We start from the raw sequence: 21,870 nt of genomic DNA, 5'->3' as shown, positions 1-21,870 counted from the left end.
GTTTGTGGGTTGGGGGAACGTTGTCTAATTACCATTAGAGCGACTTTGCCTAACTTAGTTTTGGGAGAAAACTCTGGCTCACTGTATTTGCGTTACACTGTTACATTACAGTTAGCTTCGCCCACATCATGTCATAGCTGCACTCACTCCTGTTATGGTGTGGCCTTTGGTAAAACTTGAGAACCCAATGTGGTTCCTCAATTCAAGAAGTTTGCCCACCCCTGGTATAGATCCTTTCCAGGGAATGCCATTGTAAAGAGTAAAGGTAATACAGAGAATCCCTCACAAAGAAATGGACTAGTCCAAAACCTGTCATATACAGCTTTTTACTACCTACTTGTAAAGCTAAGTACTCACAGCCATCTGGCATAATCTGCAAGAGCCTTTTGCTAAAATGAAGGTTCATGTAAACAATCATTTACACAAATGCGGGAACTGCTGCAGGAGTCTATGGGGATCATACAGTAATCCGACATGATGGTCGTTTAATATGAACGATCGTCATGGGTAGTTACATACTGTTATACATTGTTTAACACATTTTTGTTAAACAATGTGAAGCGATATCGCATCACAAAAATTGCATCGTGGACACGGACCGTAAGTGGCAGCAACATAGGAAAACCGTGATCTATAGTGCATTTTACTCTGGGACAAATGTAGATTGTATATGTTCATATTTTAAATGATACAATTTTTCGCAATAGTGTTCCTTTAAGTAATGCCTGCCTGAAATGTATCACCATTTAAATCCCAATTTCAAGAAAAAAATCTTACTTGTTTTGGATATTGTGGTAAGGAGTTAAAGCGGACCTGAAGATAATAAAAAAAAAAAAATTTCACTTACCTGGGGCCCCCGCCGTGGCTTGCTTTCTCTTCTGGCAGTCGCTGTCCACTGCGCCTTGTTCGCGCTCCAGATGCCGGGAGCGTACTGTGCAGGCACAGTAGAGATTTTCTCGTACTGCGCCTGCGCAGGACACGCCTGGCCACAGGTGCGTGTACTAAGATGCAGGCACAATGGACATCGATGTAGAAATGAGCCGCGGCGGGGAACAGAGGATCGTTTGGAAATGCGTGGGCACAGCACGGCTGCAGGGGGACTGGGAGAAGACCCAAGTAAGTGAAACACTTAAAAAAAAAAAATCAAGTCCACTTTAAAACCTCTTTTGTATTATTATTGCTACCCTGTGTCCCCATCTGTGGGCAAAGTATCACTTCCTGCGGCCTTTGTCACCTCACTGAAGTAGCAAAATCTGTTCATGAATGGCAGAAACAGTAAGAAATGTAACAAATGTATCTGTATTAAAGAGAAACTCCGACCAAGAATTGAACTTTATCCCAATCAGTAGCTGATACCCACTTTTACATGAAAAATATAATGATTTTCACAAACAGACCATCAGGGGGCGCTGTATGACTGATTTTGTGCTGAAACCCCTCCCACAAGAGGCTCTGGTACCGTACGGTACTCTGGGCAAACTGCCACAATGTAACAATGACACACACAGGAAATGGCTGTTTATAGCTGTCTGTTAAAGCCAGAACAGCTACATAATCTGCCCACAGTAACAATGTCACCATGTAATACATGTCAGAATGTGAATCTGGGAGAGGAAAGATTTTACAATGAGCAAACTCTGACTAAATCATGTATACATAATTATTGTAAAAATTAAGCACCTTTTTATATTAAATTATTTTCACTGGAGTTCCTCTTTAAGCCTTGGATAGAACCTTTTGCTGTGGATCCATGAACTTGCATCAGATGAATTGACAAAAGTGGATGCTAGTTAGCTTGTATGGCTACAATGTTTTATTTTATTTGTTTTGTTTGAATTTCAGTGTGAAGATTGCATAACAGGCGTAGGAAGAGAATCTGTCTCATGGATCTTCTATATTGTCAGAGAAGCAATAACCGACTAAGCTTGTGACATCTTCATGAGGACATTGTATAGTTGTATAGTTACATCAAGGATACGAACTACTCTGAACTAACTCAGCCGAGAACAGGGTACATAAGTGAATGTATTTAACACTGTTTTTGACACTTTTATAATTGCTCTGCTGTAACACATTTCTATTTGAATAAAGTTTTGTTTTTATTTTGAAATGGTATGTAGGTTAATTAATTTAATCATCCCCAGTGATCACATTCGGCCAGACTGTTTGAGGTTGGGGAATGCCTTCTGATGTATGAAGGCATTTTAGTTTCCACATTAATTGCCAGTTTGCCTATTTTCTGTGCTGCTAGTTTAGCTGGTACTGGTTCCCAATGGAATTCTGGCCAAGTGGCTGCCCAGGAATCTAGGCAAAATCTAGATTACTCAGCAAACAGACTTGATACAGCTTGTTACAAACATGCTTGCATCACAGGTACTCTTTAAAAGGGACATACCAATTGCTCACTAAGAAGAGTCTGTTGAAGAATCCAGATGGTCGTTGACTCTTATGAGCCCTTAGGGCTGGTTCACACGGGCGTCTTCTGAGCTTTTGCTTGGCATCGTATTCAAACGCCAGCGTTTAAAAGCTAGCTTTTGAAGGCTTTTGGGAAGCGTTCAAGGCTAGCAGTTCTGGTCTCTGCTATTGTTTCCTGGCGTTTACCGCCTCTGAAAGCAGCATGTTGCTTTTGAGACTAGACGCAACGCCGGGATCTACCGCCAGGCTTTCATGAAAGCCTGCAAAAGCCAGCTCTAAACGCTCCCATTCACTTGCATGGGATGGCGGTAGATCCCAAAAAACGCTGCATCTGAAACGCTGCGTTAAACGCCACAAAAACGCCCGTATGAACAAGCCCTAAAGGTTGCCACACACGATACAATAAAATGATCCACTTTTACAGCAATTTGATAAATATGATTGGATCTCCCGAAATAAATCAAAAGTTTTTTTTTCATTCGACTGAAAATCCAATCGTATTCCCGTTTCTTTTGAATGCTGTACATTTTTCTTCAATTTTTCTAAAGATTGTATGGTGTGTGTTAGTCATTTTTTTTTTATGTACACACCCTAGCAATTTTTGCAGAGTTTCCAATCATTTTTATCATAATTGAGCACAATATGAAGTACATTGGTCATATTAGTGAAATTTTACAGTCAGAAAAAAAATTATTGCAATGCTTGAATTGAACAGATATTTAAAAAAATGTATGGTGTGTGACCACTTTAAAGTGGAACCAAATTAAAAATACAAGATTTCAGAAATAAAATCTATTTTCAAAAGTATAATAATAAAAAGCAGCCTTTTTTTAGCTGCATGATGACAAATATAAAATATTTTACATTTATTGGAGGAACCCCTCCCTTCCTTTCAAATTGCCGGGACAAAATCCGGCAAACTGGTGAAGTAGGTGGTGTCCGGCAATGGAGGAATTGCTAATGGCTGCCCCCAGTATAATCCTAGTTATGAAAAGAGAAGGGTGAAAAGCATGCACTGAAATGCTCATAGGCTTGAAGGAGTGTTTATTTATCTTTGTATGTGTCAGAGTGGTGCAACTAAATATTTTTAATTAAAAAAAATGTTTGGTTTGGGTCCGCTTTAAGTCTCACTAGTGTCTGGATGAAAAATGAACACCCGTGCTATTCTCTGGGACTAGTAAGGAAATTATACATGGACAGTCCTTAGTGGCGTGTGATGGTGGTAGAAGTAGTAGTAGAAGATTGTCCCAAGCCGCATGTGTGGGGTTGTGCATTATTCACTGCAGTGTTCATCCGGTGGTTTTCCTGTGTTTGGTATCAGTGCTTCACTCTCTTAATAGCCTTATGGTTCTGCACACAGAGCCAATGTGAGGACCAAAAGCAAGCAGTTAGCAGTGGTGGTTGTAAAATGGCAGGAGGCGGTGGCAGACTGTCTGCGAAAACTCTTATGTGTTATCAGTGTGAATGGTCCCTTACAGTCATAACGGTAAATGAGCAGAACTCTATAGGCATGGTAAGCTGACCTAATTCTCTTCAGAAGAAAATGAGGTTAGGCTGGTTGGATTTTCCTGACCATCATTTCTGTTCTCCTCTGACATATAGAGCTCCTTCTGTTCTCTGATGTAGAATTCTCCTACAGTCTACACTATTCCCTCTCCATACAAATAAACATGCATTTTCAGCCAAGCCATACTTATCTTTCCTTGGTAGTCAGATCCTGCTTTGCATGCCTGACTACTGGAATTGTATACCTTGCTGCCTCAACAAAGAGTTTATTGTGTGTTACACATGCATACGGTATTGTTGGAAGTCAAACAATGCTTTTGCATGTTGAAGTACCATTGACAGTGTGTACATGGAAATCAATATAACCTGCAGTGCAGAATTTGAGCCTGACACTGAACACCCTAATGGTGAATACACACGGTTCGTTCCCGCATCGAATGCGCCGCTCGATTCCCGACAAATCGATTATTCCCGAACATTTCCGAGCACATTTCGATGATTATTAGGTCGATTGCCATGTAAAGTATGGCAAATCAACCTAACGATCCATCGAAACGCGAATCGGACATGTCGGAAATAAACGAATCGACGGGACACGAGCGGCGCATCGACGGGAATCGAGTGCGGGAACAAACCGTGTGTATCCAGCATAAGAAAACCACAGATTTGCCAATGAGCCCCACTGCCAGGAGAACAAAGAATAACTGACCAAGAGCCATCTTGAATGTCCCATGCAGACACTAGAAGTACATCTAGTAGTACGTGTACAAAACTTAATAGTTTCAATGTGCTCACAAGATGTTCTTTGCCTAGAGTAAACCAGACATGTGATACTCTCTTTAGAAATATGTTTATGTCTCAGCTACACTTAGCAGAATGTACATTCCAAGTTAAGGATTTCCCATACTAAAAAGAAGAAATTACTGGAAGCACATATAGACATATAAAAGCTAAAAGTGGATGCTTGTAGCAGTTCTCTGTCACCACTTCTACTCGTGGAAAAAAACAATTATGTTCCTCTTATTCTCCATGAAGCTCTCAACATCTGTTTCAAGGACATAGTGATATAGACAAAAGACAAGACAAATAACATTTATATTGTCCTTTTCTCCTGGCAGACTGAAAGCACCAGAGCTGCAGCCACTAGGGCACACTCAGTAGGCAGGAGCAGTGTTGGGGAGTTTTGCCCAAGGTCTCCTCACTGAAAAGGTGCTGGCTTACTGAATTGAGACTCAAACCCAGGTTGCCGGTGTCAGAGGCAGAGCCCTTAACCAGTACAATACCCAGCCACTTACAGTTTATCACTTATCACAGTCAGTTGTAAATGTTTAATTTCTAGAATATGTGTGCTCTAAAAATATACAATAAACTCATCAATATTCTTCATCATTTCTTCTTTAAAGAGCGCCTGAGGTGGGCTCATGAAATGTAGAAAAAAATAGGCTACCTAATCCGGAGGGCTGAGCAGATCAGGCAGCCACCAAAAACGCCGCTCCTGTGGGCTGCAATGGGCCACTTTCACTTTCGTGACCTCTAGGTCACGACGCAGGAATGAGAGATTGATTCTCTCCTCCAGCATGCAGGGAGGCGAGGGAGCGGCAGGGGCCGTGGCCAGGGAGAGAGAAACCCTGCAGGAATTCCCCTGGTGGGCGCTTTGAACAGGGAATCCCTCTCCCACATGTTTACCTCCGAAATAGTGTCAAATATTGTCGCTAATTTCGGGGGCTATAGCGCAGCGGGGGCAGAGAGCGGCAGTGTGGGAGCACAGAGGCATGTCATGAGGCAAAGAACTTGCCTCTGTGTCCCATCTGCCCCCCCCCCCCAAAAAAAAAACCCCACCTTGGGTCGACTTTAAAGGAAAACTGACCGGAGAAGGATATGGGGCTCGATTCACAAACCGGCAGTATGGCAGTTTGGACGTCTTAAAGGTTAAGATGGCCAAACTGCAGCGCAAACGACTTTGTGCGCCAAAAACGTTGCACTGCGCGCGGTACTGCGGTGCGCCGAAAACATTGTGCGATGCGCGACGTCAACGTTGCATGCGGTGCGACAAAAACGGGGCATATGGTGCCCCTTTAACGATGCCCCAGTGCGCCCGACAGTGCGACCTTCAGGGCGTACTGGTGCGATGTTTCAGGAACACCATATGCCCCGTTTTCACACCTCATACATCGTTATCGTCGCACCGCGCGCAGTGCGAACCTGTAAGGAAAAAAAAAAGCACCAGGAGGGTACTTATCTTGGGATCCTAAAGAGGCTTCCCTTATTCTCCCCAGCAGAGGGGATCTAGCGCTGGGACCCCCAGAAGATCTCGACCTGTGTGCATGCACAGTAGTGGCTGTCCTCTCATCTCCAGAAGAAATAGCAGAGCCATCGGCACATTAGAGCAGACCTGATCGGGCTCGAGTGTTTTGGCCAAAGCCCAATTGGAGAGCCACTACTGCTCCTGCGCTTATTGTGGCTGGCTTCTTCCATGGGCTGCCAGTGCTGGATCAGGCTGGTGAAGGGAGACCGGGAAGCCTCATTAGGATCCAGAGGCTTCCCCCTCCCAAGGTAAATACCCCCCAGTGGCACTTTTTTCCTTTACAGGTTTACTTTACGTTTGATTGCATTTGCCACATGCTTGTTTCAGGTGTTGGATTTAGACACCACTGATACATAAAAAGGTCAGCAAGATGCCAGGGCAACTGGTATTGTTTAAAAGGAAATAATTATGGCAGCCTCCATATCACTCTCAGTTCAGGTGTACCTATGACACAGACACCAGGAGACACAGGACACAAGGGTTCAAATACCGGCTACCTGCGACCTTTTAGAAGAAACTGGCCCTTATTCAATTCATTTTTTTCTCCTAAGTTTGCTCCAAGGAGATAATTTTTCCACTGCTGTAATTTTTCAGCAATTGACCAAAAAGTTACTGCAGATGAAAAAGTACCCCCCCCCCCCCCTCCCAAAAAAAAAGAATAATTTTGACAACACTTTTTCATCTGAGTAATTTCTTGCTTGCTGGTGGCTTAAAATACATTTTATTGATGAAGTGTACACCTAGTAGGAAACTTAGAAGAAAAGGTAAATTTAATGAGGTCCACTGGCCCATATGCAATTAAGATTTTGTCCTATGTGATATTTTCACAACTGCTTTTTAAGTTATCAACAAGCAAGAAAATACTGAAAATAATTTTAATAGTACTTTTTCGCCTACTTGTTTTCATCTTGTATTTAAAATATTTTTTCAACACTTTGCAATTGTAAAAATATGAAAAAATAGGTGAAAAAATGGTAAAAAAAATTATTTTGAGAATTTTCTTTGCTTGCTGGGGGGTGTAAACGACATTGTATTCACAATTGTAAAAATATCACCTAGGAGAAAAGTCAGGAGCAAAAGTTAATTGCATATGGGCCGAAGAGTGATCTCCTAGGAGAAAACGTAGGAGAAAAAAGTGACTTGCATATGGGCCCCGATGTCTTGTCTTTCTTCTTTCTTCCTGTTACATCTCGAAGTGCTACTGGCTCACCATTGTACATGGTGGTAACAAATTTCAGTCTTAATAAGCCAGCATAAGTTTGGCATAGGTTTTGTTGTTGCCTGTAAGTTTATTTTGCTCACTAAATACTCTACTGTTTGCACAATTTTTGTCAAATGGTTATGCAATATTCATTCTCTAGTGTTATGTTCACCTAATTGGAAAACTTGGCTGGAACACTGTTGCTGTTACTCAGTTCTACTGCTTTTAATGCACTGGATATGATTGTAACATTCACAGATGTTATTCATGTCTACTTCTATTATTAAAACATATTGAAACAAAAAAAAAAACATTGTTCCATAGTAGAAATCACTGTATGGACCTGGGAATACTTTTAAAATCCATAGTCTGAACAAAGTTAAAGAGAAACTTTAACCAAGGATTGAACTTCATCCCAATCAGTAGTTGATACCCCCTTTATCACATGAAATCTTTACCTTTTCTTGAATAGATCATCAGGTCTGTGTGGCTGATATTGTGGTGAAACCCCTCCCACAGTGTGATGTCATGACCATGGTCCTGACAGTTTGCTGTCTGTGAACCTCATTGCACTGTGGGAAATAATGGCTTTTACCAACTGACAAGCAAGCAGTATCTCCCTCTGTGCATAGAACTCTCAGTAGCAAACATTCCGTACAGATCACCTGGCAGAACTAATGATGCTACCACCAGTGATAAATTCAAGAATGTAAATCAGGGAGAGAAAAGATTTTACAATGGAATAAGCAATTTTATTCATTATGTTATTTTTTACTACAGTTCCTCTTTAAAGTATACCTGAACTTAAATGTAAATGCATAAATATCACAAACATTGCTAATTCCCGGACATGCTCTTGAACCACACACAGATCAGCCATCAGAATCAAACACACACAGACACTTTGGAAACTCCCCAGCTGGTTACAACAATTCATGTCTCTAATTACCATTAAAACACAGGTATTAGTCACTTACATTGCAATATCACATTTTATAGGGGCACTTACAAGCTGGTCCTACTACCCAATAGCAACTCCTATGAGTGCCAATCACTTTATTTTTCTTATGCCTTTACCCACCAATACGCCCAATGTTTTATGGTTTGTTTTTCCTTGATGCTTTATACTGATTAGAAATTAAAAAATACATTGTCTGTATGCTATTTGAAGCCTCATTTCACCATACAGCATCTTACCTAATGATGTTATTTTAGGCTCGCTCAGCATTGTACTAAAATCCAAAATAAATAACTGGACTGAGTTTCATGTGACTCTCTGTTTATGGAAATGTCATGTGGGAGTGTGTCCCTTGGAGTCGATTCAGCTCCCCTCACACCTCCTGTCCCCATGTACTCACTGGTCAGCTGACACTTGTCATGTGATCCAGAGACCGTTCAGCTTTGCTGTTGCAGAAATGCCATGTTACGAAATAGAGCAGTGTATCAGCTAGCAAGACTGCTACAGAAAGTTATAGTCTGTTAAAAAACCTTTACAGAGAAGAATGTATAAATCATAGACCAGCGACACATCTTTCTTGTCATTTATATCTGTACATACATTTAAGGGGGTCATGAAGTGAATTGGACATCAGTGGTAGCGTACTTGACAGGGGCATAGCAATAGGGGTTGCAGAGGTTGCGACCACTTCAGGGCCTTTGGGCCAGAGGGGTCATCCCTCAACTGCAGTATTAGCTCTCTATTGGTCCTGTGCTCATAATAATCACTTCTATAGATACTTTGAATATTGGTAATCATTAACTAGCCGTTCCCCATCCCCTCCTTGCACCTCTGACACTGTAGTTGCCATTGGCAGGTTTTGGTGTGCCGTGTAACTTGTTAAGTAAGAGTGCTTGGGGGTCCCCATTGTAAAACTTGCATCGAGGCCCACAGCTCCTTAGCTAAGCCACTGATACTTGACCACTTCTTTTTACATGTCAAGAGGAAATGTGCATGCGTCCAATGTGCACTGAAAGCTATAGACCTATATTTCAGTTACTGCACCAAGAATTTGTGCACACCTGTACAACTTGATAATCAATCATTCTGCTACTATTTACTGCCAAAACTTGACTATCTATCCGCTCTGTCACTGAACTCAACCAGTCTGAATACCTGCTCTATTGCTGACCTCTACCTGTCTCCCAGCCCTGTTGCCAAATGTCAACTACTAGCCTTATTGCTGATCTTGGACAGTTTGATTACCATGGCTGGCCTCTACCAGACTCCAGCCCTGGTGCCAAACTTTGCCTACCTAGCTTGATAACCAGCAGCATGGATGAGAGGTACCTGACTCTGTTGCAGGGGAGGACTGGCCCAGGGGGACGGGGGGCAATTGCCCCCCGGGCCGCCCAAATCTTAAGTAATTAGGGCCTGCCGCTGCTATACGCAGCGGCCGCAGACATACCACAGGTGACAGGTTCGCAGTGGGGATCACAACCTCGCGCGATATTTCCCGGCAAGTTGAAGTATCCAATCAGAGAAGGGGCTGAGGCGGCCGGCCGTGGTGTGCCCTTGTGCGTGGCTGCGCCTGCGGTGGATGTGAGCGGCACAAGGACACAAATAGCTTAGGTCCTCTCCGGCCCGGTGGGTTGACCCTGCTTGACTCCGCCCCCCGCCTGGAGCCATTGCCGCCCGCAACGTGCTGCTGTGCCTGCGGTGTCGTCGGAGTGAGCTGTCTCACTCTTCAGCTTTCTGTGCTGGGGGGGCTGGGGGCCTGGAGCTGCGGCTACGAGTGGCTGGCTGGCCTGGCTGGAGGAGTCGGACACAGTCCTCCCCTGTGCTGCTGTGCCTGCGGTGTCATCGGAGTGAGCTGTCTCACTCTTCAGCTTTCTGTGCTGGGGGGGCTGGGGGCCTGGAGCTGTGGCTACGAGTGGCTGGCTGGATTGGCTGGAGGAGTCGGACACAGTCCTCCCCTGTGCTGCTGTGCCTGAGGTGTCGTCGGAGTGAGCTGTCTCACTCTTCAGCTTTCTGTGCTGGGGGGGCTGGGGCCCTGGAGCTGCGGCTACGAGTGGCTGGCTGGCTGTCCTGGCTGGAGGAGTCGGACACTTTGGGGGCTGGGAGTCGAAGATGCCACCTATAGCTGCTTGCTGCTGTCCTGTGGAGGAGGAGGAGGTGTAGGACTGAGGAGACAGGAGGATAGAGGAGGTCGGGTCCAGGTTGCCAGAGGAGAAGGTGGTTTTTATAAATTTTGTTTCTGTATTTCTTCTCCCTTCTTGTCACTGAGTTACTCACACTTTGCTGCCTGCCTGCTACTGCTGTCAAATTCAATTCTCTGCCCAGGCCAGTGCCCTCTGAGTTTTTTTTTTGTGTGATAATCATCCCCATTCTGACCCTGGCCTGAGGGGGAACGTTTTTACTTCTTGTGGTGTGATTGGCGGCAGGGGAGGGGGGAGGCAGGCAGTTAGGCACTGTCAAACAGGTAGTTGGAGGGGGGGGGGGTAGGTGTCAGACAAGTAGTTTGTATGGTGGGTGGGCAGGAGTGGGGTTAGGAATCACCAGGTAGGTAGGTTTGTGTGTGTGTGTGTGGGGGGGGGGGGTTGTTTAAAGGAGTTATCAGGCATTTTTAATGAAATAAGTGCTACTTACCCGGGGCTTCCTCCAGCCCCACGCTCCCAGCATGTCCCTCGCCGCAGCTCTGCAGTCAGCCATTCGCTGCCGCTGCCTCCCAGTCCCCGGCGATGGCACCAGTCCGACCTGGATGTCGGCCTGTACTGCGCCTGTGCGAGCAGCACTGTCAATCACCGCCACGTGGACCGGAGTGTACTGCGCAGGCGCAGTAGTTCTGCGTCTGCACAGTACGCTCTGGTCCATGTGACGGTGATTGACAGCGTCGCTCGCACAGGCGCAGTCGGCCTGACGTCATCGCCGGGGGCTGGGAGACAGCGAACAACTGACTGCAGAGCTGCGGCAAGGGACATGCTGGGAGCTTGGGGCTGGACGAGCCCTGGGTAAGTAGCACTTATTTTCATAAAAAAAAAAGCTTGATAACTCCTTTAAGGTTAGGCATCAGACACAGACAGGTAGATTGTGCGGAGAAATGGGGTTAGGCATCAGGTACATAGTGTGTGTGTGGCTGGGGCTGTTAGTCATCACAATTTGAGGATTTGCACACAAGAAAGATATGGCTTTAGGCTGGGGATGCCGTGAAACGGGCCTCTAGTTTGTGTTGTCCCCCCAGGCCAAAAGGTCCCAGTCCTCCCCTGCTCTGTTGCCAAACTTTTCCTATCAGCTCTGCTGCTGACCTTAGCCTTTCCGATTACCAGCTCCATGGCTGAGCACTACTTGAAGCGTGCATATAATAAATAGAGATGGCCCGAACGGTTCGCCGGCAAACATCGGTGGTTCGCGTTTGAGGTGAACCGAGAATTTTTTTACAAAAAAGTTCGGGTTCGCATTTTTTCCATAGACTTTAACCACTTGAGGACCACAGTCTTTTCGCCTCTTAAGGACCAGAGCCTTTTTTTTCCATTCAGACCACTGCAGCTTTCACGGTTTATTGCTCGGTCATACAACCTACCACCTAAATGAATTTTACCTCCTTTTCTTGTCACTAATACAGCTTTATTTTGGTGCTATTTGATTTCTGCTGCGAGTTTTAGTTTTTATTATATTCATCAAAAAAGACATGAATTTTGTAAGAAAAAATGATTTTTTTTTTAACTTTCTGTGCTGACATTTTTCAAATAAAGTAACATTTCTGTATACATTTTTGTCCAAATGTATTGTGCTACATGTCTTTGATTAAAAAAAAACATTCAGTGTATATTTATTGGTTTGGGTAAAAGTTATAGCGTTTACAAACTATGGTGCCAAAAGAGAATTTTCCCATTTTGAAGCATCTCTGACTTCTCTGAGCACCTGTCATGTTTCATGAGCTGCTAAAATTCCAGGATATTATAAATACCACCCAAATGACCCCATTTTGGAAAGAAGACATCCCAAAGTATTCACTGAGAGGCATGATGAGTTCATAGAAGATTTTATTTTTTGTCACAAGTTAGCGGAAAATGACACTTTGTGACAAAAAAAAAAAAAGTTTCCATTTCTGCTAACTTGCGACAAAAAAAAAATGAAATCTGCCACGGACTCACTATGCTCCTCTCTGAATACCTTTAAGTGTCTACTTTCCAAAATGGGGTCATTTGTGGGGTGTGCTTACTGTCCTGGCATTTTGGGGGGTGCCTAATTGTAAGCACCTCTGTAAAGCCTAAAGGTACTCATTGGACTTTGGGCCCCTTAGCGCAGTTAGGCTGCAAAAAAGTGCCACACGTGGTATTGCCGTACTCAGGAGAAGTAGTATAATGTGTTTTGGGGTGTATTTTTACACATACCCATGCTGGGTGGGAGAAATATCTCTGTAAATGACAATTTTTTTATTTTTTTTACACACAATTGTCCATTTACAGAAATATTTCTCCCACTCAGCATGGGTATGTGTAAAAATACACCCCAAAACACATTATACAACTTCTCCTGAGTACGGCGATACCACGTGTGGCACTTTTTTGCACCCCAACTGCGCTAAGGGGCCCAAAGTCCAATGAGTACCTTTAGGATTTCACAGGTCATTTTGCGACATTTGGTTTCAAGACTACTCCTCACGGTTTAGGGCCCCTAAAATGCCAGGGCAGTATAGGAACCCCACAAATGACCCCATTTTAGAAAGAAGACACTCCAAGGTATTCCGTTAGGAGTATGGTGAGTTCATAGAAGATTTTATTTTTTGTCACAAGTTAGCGGAAATTGATTTTTATTGTTTTTTTTCACAAAGTGTCATTTTCCGTTAACTTGTGACAAAAAATAAAATCTTCTATGAACTCACCATACTTCTTACGGAATACCTTTGGGTGTCTTCTTTCTAAAATGGGGTCATTTGTGGGGTTTCTATACTGCCCTGGCATTTTAGGGGCCCTAAACCGTGAGGAGTAGTCTTGAAACCAAATGTCGCAAAATGACCTGTGAATAGGACGTTGGGCCCCTTAGCGCACCTATGCTGCAAAAAAGTGTCACACATGTCGTATCGCCGTACTCAGGAAATGTAGTATAATGTGTTTTGGGGTGTATTTTTACACAAACCCATGCTGGGTGGGAGAAATCTCTCTGTAAATGGACAATTGTGTGTAAAAAAAAAACAAAAAATGACACTTTGTGAAAAAAACAATAAAAAACAATTTCCGCTAACTTTTGACAAAAAATAAAATCTTTTATGAACTCGTCATACACCTAACAGAATACCTTGGAGTATCTTTTTTCTAAAATGGGGTCACTTGTGGGGGTCCTATACTGCCCTGGCATTTTACGGGCCCAAAACCGTGAGTAGTCTGGAAACCAAATGTTTTAAAATGACTGTTGAGGGGTATAAGCATCTGCAAATTTTGATGACAGGTGGTCTATGAGGGGGCGAATTTTGTGGAACCGGTCATAAGCAGGGTGGCCTCTTAGATGACAGGTTGTATTGGGCCTAATCTGATGGATAGGAGTGCTAGGGGGGTGACAGGAGGTGATTGATGGGTGTCTCAGGGGGTGGTTAGAGGGGAAAATAGATGCAATCAATGCACTGGGGTGGTGATCGGAAGGGGGTCTGAGGGGGATCTGAGGGTTTAGCTGAGTGATCAGGAGCCCACACGGGGCAAATTAGGGCCTGATCTGATGGGTAGGTATGCTAGGGGGTGACAGGTGGTGACAGGAGGTGATTGATGGGTGTCTCAAGGTGTGATTAGAGGGGGGAATAGATGCAAGCAATGCACTGGTGAGGTGATCAAGGCTGGGGTCTGAGGGCATTCTGAGGGTGTGGGTGGGTGATTGGGTGCCCTAGGGGCAGACAGGGGTCTGATCTGATTGGTAGCAGTGACAGGGGATGATTGATGGGTGATCAGTGGGTGATTAGATGGCAGAACAGATGTAAACAATGCACTTTGGAGGTGATCTGAGGGTAGGTCTGCGGGTGATCTGATGGTGTGGGAGGGTGATCAGATGCCCGTAAGAGGCAGGTTAGGGTCTGATCTGATGGGAGGCAGTGACAGGTGGTGACGGGGTGATTGCCGGGTGATTACAGGGGAGAATAGATGTACACAGTACACAGGGGGGGAGGTCTGGGGGGGTCTGAGGTCGTTCTGAGGGTGTGGACGGATGATTAGGTGCCCTAGGGGCAGATAGGGGTCTGATTTGATTGGTAGCAGTGACAGGGGGTGATTGATGGGTGATCAGTGGGTGATTAGATGGCAGAACAGATGTAAACAATGTACTTTGGAGGTGATCTGAGGGTAGGTCTGCGGGCGATCTGATGGTGTGGGAGGGTGATCAGATGCCCGTAAGAGGCAGGTTAGGTTATGATCTGATGGGAGGCAGTGACAGGTGATTGACAGGTGATTACAGGGGAGAATAGATGTATACAGTACACAGGGGGGTACTGGGCGGGTACCGGGCCCGAGGGTGTGGGCGGGTGATTGGGTGCCCTAGGGGCAGATAGGGGTCTGATCTGATGGGTAGCAGTGACAGGTGGTGACAGGGGGTGATTGATGGGTGATCAGTGGGTGATTAGATGGCAGAACAGATGTAAACAATGCACTTTGGAGGTGATCTGAGGGTAGGTCTGCGAGCAATCTGATGGTGTGGGAGGGTGATCAGATGCCTGTAAGAGGCAGGTTAGGGTCTGATCTGATAAGTGGCAGTGACAGGTGGTGATTGACGGGTGAATGACAGGTGATTGACAGGTGATTACAGGGGAGGATAGATGTATACAGTACACGGGGGGGGGGCTGGGGAGGATCTGAGAGTGTGTGGGGGTTATCAGGAGCCCCCAGGGGGCAGTTTAGGGACTAATGAAAAAAATAGCACTGACAGATAGCGACAGGGAGTGATTGATGGGTGATTAGGGGGGTGATTGGGTGCAAACAGGGGTCTGTGGGGTGGGCAGGGGGGGGGGGGGTCTGAGGGGTGCTGTGGGCGATCAGAGGTAAGGGGGGGAGATCAGTATGCTTGGGTGCTTACCTTCGTGGCTGCAGCCTGCCCTGGTGGTCCCTCGATCACTGGACCACCAGGGCAGGAGGCAGCCTGTATAATACGCTTTGTATACATTACAAAGCGTATTATACACTTTGTATCGGCGATCTGTCAGCTAGTAACCCGCCGGCACTTCCGAACGGCCGCGGGTTACAGCGCGAGGGGGGCGGAGCCTGACGCCAGCGGCTAATCGCGTCACGAATGACGCGATCGACGCACAGCCACGCCTCCTGCCGCCGCCGATGGGCTTAAAGGGAACCTTAACTGAACGAGGGGTAAAGAGTTTTACTTACCTGGGGCTATTACCAGCCCCCTGCAGCAGTCCTGTGCCCTCGGCGCCCCTCTGGAATCCTCTGGTCCCCCGCTGTCACTTAGTTTCGTTTTTGACGACTCACCAGTCGCCGGCCGCCATGCGTATTATTGGACGCATTCACCAATGCAATTAGCGCTATTGCGGACCACAACGCGTACAAAAATACGCATTGCCGCATTCCGCACGCGTAGATATGCGGCAACGCGTATTTTTGCACGCGTTGCGGTCCGCAATATCGCTAATTGCATTGGTGAATGCGTCCAATAATACGCATGGCGGCCGGCGACTGGTGAGTCGTCAAAAACGAAACTAAGTGACAGCGGGGGACCAGAGGATTCCAGAGCGGCGCCGAGGGCACAGGACTGCTGCAGGGGGCTGGTAATAGCCCCAGGTAAGTAAAACTCTTTACCCCCCGTTCAGTTAAGGTTCCCTTTAAGGCGATCGGCAAGTGGTTAATGCCCGCCGACTTTAGCGGTTAATAGCAAAGTCCCCTTACATAGTAGAAACACCAAATTTGTAGGGTATGTAGAGGGGGACAGTGACTACAAGAGAAAATAAAATTTTTCAAAAAGACCTTATAGTTTTTGAGAAAATCGATTTTAATATTAAAAAAAAGGAAATTCTCCTTATGACCGTGGGGAAATTAAACGTCCGCCGACTTTAGCGGTTAATAGCAAAGCCGCCTTAAAAGCTAAAAAACACCAAAATTGCTGGAAATGTTAAGAAGAATAGTGGGAACAAGAGGAAACATTTTTTTTTCAAAAAGACCTTATACTTTTTGAGAAAATCGATTTTAAAGTTTCAAAGAAAAAAGAGCCGATTCATTACAAAGAACCGGATCATTCATGAACCGGTTAGTATAGCTTAGAATGCGTCATGTGCAGGACGCATAGCTGTCGGCTCCCACTGTCTCTCCCCACCTGCCTTCACCTGTCAACCCCCACCTAGGCCGGCACCCAGTGCACCCATGGGTGCGCCAGGTGCCAGGCTAGGTGAGGGTGAGAGGTGAGGAGGAGGGGAGAACAGCGGGAGGCGGCAGCTATGCGTCCCACAGGACGCATTCTCTGCTATGTGGGGGGCGGCGGAGATCTTCAATCAACTTAATTGAAGATCGCAAGATAAGAGCATACTGCATTCGTGGGATCATTTTCAAGGATATTTTTTTTTTAAAGGTACAGCTAAGTATTTCCGGTTAATTAAGAACTTTTTTCGTTGTTGTGTTTTTATTTCATTTAACCCTTTGTGGAAATGGGTGTACACCATACTCATTTCTCCTGGGAGGGGGGTGGGCATCTGGGGTCCCCTTCTTAAAGGGGATTCCCAGATGCCACCATGAACCCCCCCCCCCAGGGAGTCGTCGCCCCCACCTCCTCCTAGGGCACCGGAGGTGGGGAAGAGCCCCTTGTCCATGGATTGGACAAGGGCTCGGGGGGAGAGGGGAAGGCTTGGCCGCCCCTCTCCCCCGGAGCCCCCCCCCCCATACCATGGACCATGCGGGCTGGTATAGCTCAGGGTGCGAAGTCACTTGTGGGGTTCCTATACTGCCCTGGAATTTTAGGGGCCCAAAACCGTGAGGAGTAGTCTGGAAACCAAATGCCTCAAAATGACTGTTCAGGGGTATAAGCATCTGCAAATTTTGATGACAGGTGGTCTATAAGGGGCCAAATATTTTGGAACCAGTCATAAGCAGGGTGGCCTCTTAGATGACAGGTTGTATTGGCACTGAAGTGCAGGAAGTTCTCAAATTGTGACCTGGACATGGCAGCAGAGAACATGGGCATGTAATGTATTGGGTGCGTAGACCAATAAGACCGCAATACATTATTTTTGACTAGACCCATGTTAAGGAGAAGGCCCCAAAAAATGTTACGTTCGGAAACTTGGAGTGGTTTCCACCGAAAAGGCTTCTTGGATTGGCGGTTGCGTGTTGTGTGGCATAACGGTTGGTCTCAGCCACAATTAAGTCGTAGAGACCAGCAGTGATCAGAAAAATAAATTCTGTCACTGTGGTGGGTTGGGTGAGGGTTTGACCAGGTGATCAGGAGCCTGCAGGGGGTAGATTAGGGCCTGATCTGATGGATAGGAGTGCTAGGGGGTGACAGGTGGTGACAGGAGGTGATTGATGGGTGTCTCAGGGGGTGATTAGAGGGGAGAATATATGCAATCAATGCACTGGGGAGGTGATCGGAAGGGGGTCTTAGTGGGATCTGAGGGTTTGGCCGAGTGATCAGGAGCCCACACAGGGCAAATTAGGGCCTGATCTGATGGGTAGGTGTGCTAGGGGGTGACAGGTAGTGACAGGAGGTGATTGATGGGTGTCTTAGGGTGTGATTAGAGAGGAGAATAGATGCAAGCAATGCACTGGCAAGGTGATCGGGGGAAGGGGGGGGGGGTGGTTTGGGGGCGATCAGATGAGCGTCTGATCTGATGGGTAGCAGTGACAGGGGGTGATTGATGGGTGATCAGGGTGTGATTAGAGGGGAGAATAGATGCAAGCAATGCACTGGCGATGTGATCAGGGGGGGGGGGCTGAGGGCGATCTGAGGGTGTGGACGGGTGATTGGGTGCCCGCAAGGGGCAGATGAGGGTCTGATCTGATGGGTATGATGGGTAGCAGTGACAGGGGGTGATTGATGGGTGATCAGAGTGTGATTAGAGGGGAGAATAGATGCAAGCAATGCACTGGGGAGGTGATAAGGGGGGTGTCTGAGGGCAATCTGAGGGTGTGGGCGGGTGTTTGGGTGCCCGAAAGGGGCAAATTAGGGTCTGATCTGATGGGTAGCAGTGACAGGTGGTGACAGGGGGTGAAGGGGTGATTGGTAGGTGATCAGGGTGTGATTAGAGGGGAGAATAGATGCAAGCAATGCACTGGCGAGGTGATCAGGGGGGGTTCTGAGGGCGATCTGAGGGTGTGGGCAGGTGATTGGGTGCCCGCAAGGGGCGGATGAGGGTCTGATCTGATGGGTATGATGGGTAGCAGTGACAGGGGGTGATTGATGGGTGATCAGGGTGTGATTAGAGGGGAGAATAGATGCAAGCAATGCACTGGGGAGGTGATAAGGGGTGGTCTGAGGGCAATCTGAGGGTGTGGGCGGGTGTTTGGGTGCCCGCAAGGGGCAGATAAGGGTCTGAGCTGATGGTTAGCAGTGACAGGTGGTGAAGGGGTGATTGATAGGTGATCAGGGTGTGATTAGAGGGGAGAATAAATGCAAGCAATGCACTGGTGAGGTGATCGGGGGAGTCTGAGGGCGATCTGAGGGCCTGGGCGGGTAATTGGGTGCCCGCAAGGGGCAGATTAGGGTCTGATCTGATGGGTAGCAGTGACAGGTGGTGACAGGGGGTTATTGGTGGGTGATTGATGGGTGATCAGTGGGAGATTAGAGGGGAGAACAGATGTAAACAGTGCACTTGGGAGGTGATCTGAGGGCAGGTCTGCGGGCGATCTGAGGGTGTGGGCGGGTGATCAGGTGCCCGCAAGGGGCAGGTTAGGGTCTGATCTGATAGGTGGCAGTGACAGGTGGTGATAGGGGGTAATTGATGGGTGATCAGTGGGTGATTACAGCGGAGGATAGATGTATACAGTACACAGGGGGGGGGGGGGGGGGTATGGGGAGGATCTGAGGGGGGGGGGTGATCAGGAGCCCCCAGGGGGCAGTTTAGGACCTAATCTAAAATATAGCGTTGACAGATAGTACCAGGGAGTGATTGATGGGTGATTAGGGGGGTGATTGGGTGCAAACAGTGGTCTGAGTGGGTGATCGGGGGGGGGGGGGGTCTGAGGGGTGCTGTGGGCAATCAGGGGGCAGTATCAGTGTTTGTGTGTGCTTACTAGGGGGGCTGCCTCCTGCCCTGGTGGTCCATCGATCACTGGGACCACCAGGGCAGGAGCCAGCCTGTATAATATGCTTTGTATACATTACAAAGCGTATTATACGCTTTCTGTGCGGCAGATCGGGGGTTAACAACCCGCTGCTAATTGGCCGGCGGGTTGACGTCACGGGTGGGCGGAGCCTAATGCAGGCGGATCACTGCACGCGATCCACGGCAATTCAGTCCCCCAGGTACCGCCTATGGGCGTTACGCGCTCCTGGGGTGCCACTTTGCCGACGCCTATAGGTAGTGGGAGGTCGGCAAGTGGTTAAAATCGATTTTCTCAAAAAGTATAAGGTCTTTTTGAAAAATGTTTTTCCTCTTGTTCCCACTATTCTTCTTAACATTCCCAGCAATTTTTGGTGTTTTTAGCTTTGCTATTAACTGCTAAAGTCGGCGGGCGTTTCATTTTCCCACGGTCAGAAGGAGAATTTTAAAATCGATTTTCTCAAAAAACTCAGGTGTTAGACCCCTTGAAACATCTTTTCCATCACTTTTGTGGCCAGCATAAATGTTTCTAGTTTTCTAAGTTCGCCTCCCCATTGAAGTCTATTGCGGTTCGCAAAAGTTTGCGCGATCCGAACTTTTGCAGAAGTTCGCGTTCGAGGTTCACAAACCAAAAATAGGAGGTTCGAGCCATCTCTAATAATAAAGGCTCCTGTTTAAAAGGGCACCAGATATAAATGATATTCAAGCTATTGTTTAGTAAACTGGGAGCCAGGATATGCCGTAAAATAATTTAAGTTTATAATACTTATATTCTACTATTCCCCACTGTAACCTCTATTTTTACATCTAGTAAAATGGGCACCAGTAAAAGTGATAAAATATTGTTTAACTACTTTACGACCGCTCCACACCAATGGGCGTGGCCGTGGCGGCAGCCCCAGGACCGCCTAACGCTAATTGGCATCAGGTCCTGGAGCCGGCTACTGAAGGAGATCGCGCGCAGGATGCGCGGGCATCTCCTTCTCGGGGGGCCGGAGCTCCGCCCCGTCTTCAGTCTCCGAGCGGCTATTGACGCTCGGGAGACTGTTAGACGCCGTGATCGCCATCTATTTACATAGTGCAGCGCTGTGATCAGCCGATCGCGTGATTGGCCGGCTGGGGGGAGGGAGGGGATTAGAGGAAAGAAGATCATTAAAGACAAAGTAAATTTAAAAAAAAAAAAGCGAACATAAATATTGATTAAAAAAAACAAAAAAACAACTGGGGCAGAGAGCTCCGTTGGTGGGGGGAAAAGGAAATCACTTGTGTACTGTGTTGTGCGGCCCTGCAGCTTGGCCTTAAAGCTGCAGTGGCCAATTTAGTAATAATCAGCCTGGTCTTAAGGGGGGGGGAGGGGTTACCACTGTGGTCAATTTACCAATATTGTACTACTCCATTCATACAGTAAAATATTTTTAATATTGACTGATATTTTACTATGATCTAACCTCTTCCAACTCTCACACAAAACCCTCCACTGTTGGTGCCTGACCTTAATCCCCCATTGTTGTGTTTTTTTTACGTAACATAAATTACTGTATTTTTTGGACTATAGGACTTACTTTTTCTCCCCCAAAAGTGTGGGGGGGGAAAAGTCAATGCATCTTATAGTCCAAACGCAGGGAGTTCCTGACTTGAGAAACACCTGCCAATACAAACCACCAACCCGCCGCAATGTCGGGGACTCCCTGTACTGTGCCCATGCAGAGGAAAGGGGGGACAGGGGGACACAAAATGGCATAGAGGAGGACACAAGGGGGCCACAAAGGGGCATAGAGGAGGACAGAGGTGGACGCAAAGAGGACACAGGGAGACACAAGAGGTACAAGGGGACATGAGGTACAAAGGGAGCATAATCCACAAGATGCCCTTTCACCATGGATGCACCAGGTTTAGTATATATTTCTTCTCCCTGGTTTTTGTCCTCTAAACCTAGGTGCATCTTATGGTCAGGAGTGTCTTATAGTCATAAAAATAAGTCATGTTTTTATATACCGTATATAAGTTTAAAGTAAACCTGAGATGGGGGGGGGGCAATCATACATAACCGGGGCTTCCTCCATCCCCCTCCAGGCTTATCGCTCCCCAGTAAGTTTTTTGAAAAACGATAATTTGTAATATAACAGGTTATATAGGTAGATAGGTAGGTTATATAGGTATATTTGTAATATAAAGGGTTAAAATGTAAACAATATTTTTCTGAGAAAGTATAAGGAAAAGTTTTACAAACAATTATACAGTTTTAGAAACAATTACTGTATATTCCGGCA

The 21,870-nt window shown here is 46.4% G+C and overlaps 1 protein-coding gene across 2 annotated transcripts in view; it reads left to right on the top strand.

Moving 5' to 3' along the window:
- Positions 1-2,110, top strand: part of LOC137524618 (uncharacterized) — a 571,079-nt gene extending 568,969 nt beyond the window's left edge. For both annotated transcript variants that reach the window (XM_068244694.1, XM_068244693.1), the window contains exon 74: positions 1,843-2,110. In XM_068244694.1, the coding sequence (XP_068100795.1) occupies positions 1,843-1,847 (5 nt within the window). In that variant the 3' untranslated portion in view covers positions 1,848-2,110. The remainder of the gene's footprint in view (positions 1-1,842) is intronic.
- Positions 2,111-21,870: the final 19,760 nt, after the last annotated feature.

The sequence above is a fragment of the Hyperolius riggenbachi genome, chromosome 7, assembly GCF_040937935.1.
Source record: "Hyperolius riggenbachi isolate aHypRig1 chromosome 7, aHypRig1.pri, whole genome shotgun sequence".
Classification (NCBI taxonomy): Eukaryota; Metazoa; Chordata; class Amphibia; order Anura; family Hyperoliidae; genus Hyperolius; species Hyperolius riggenbachi.
The sequence above is the reverse complement of the archived record's forward strand: the minus strand, read 5'-3'. Positions and strand labels throughout refer to the sequence as shown.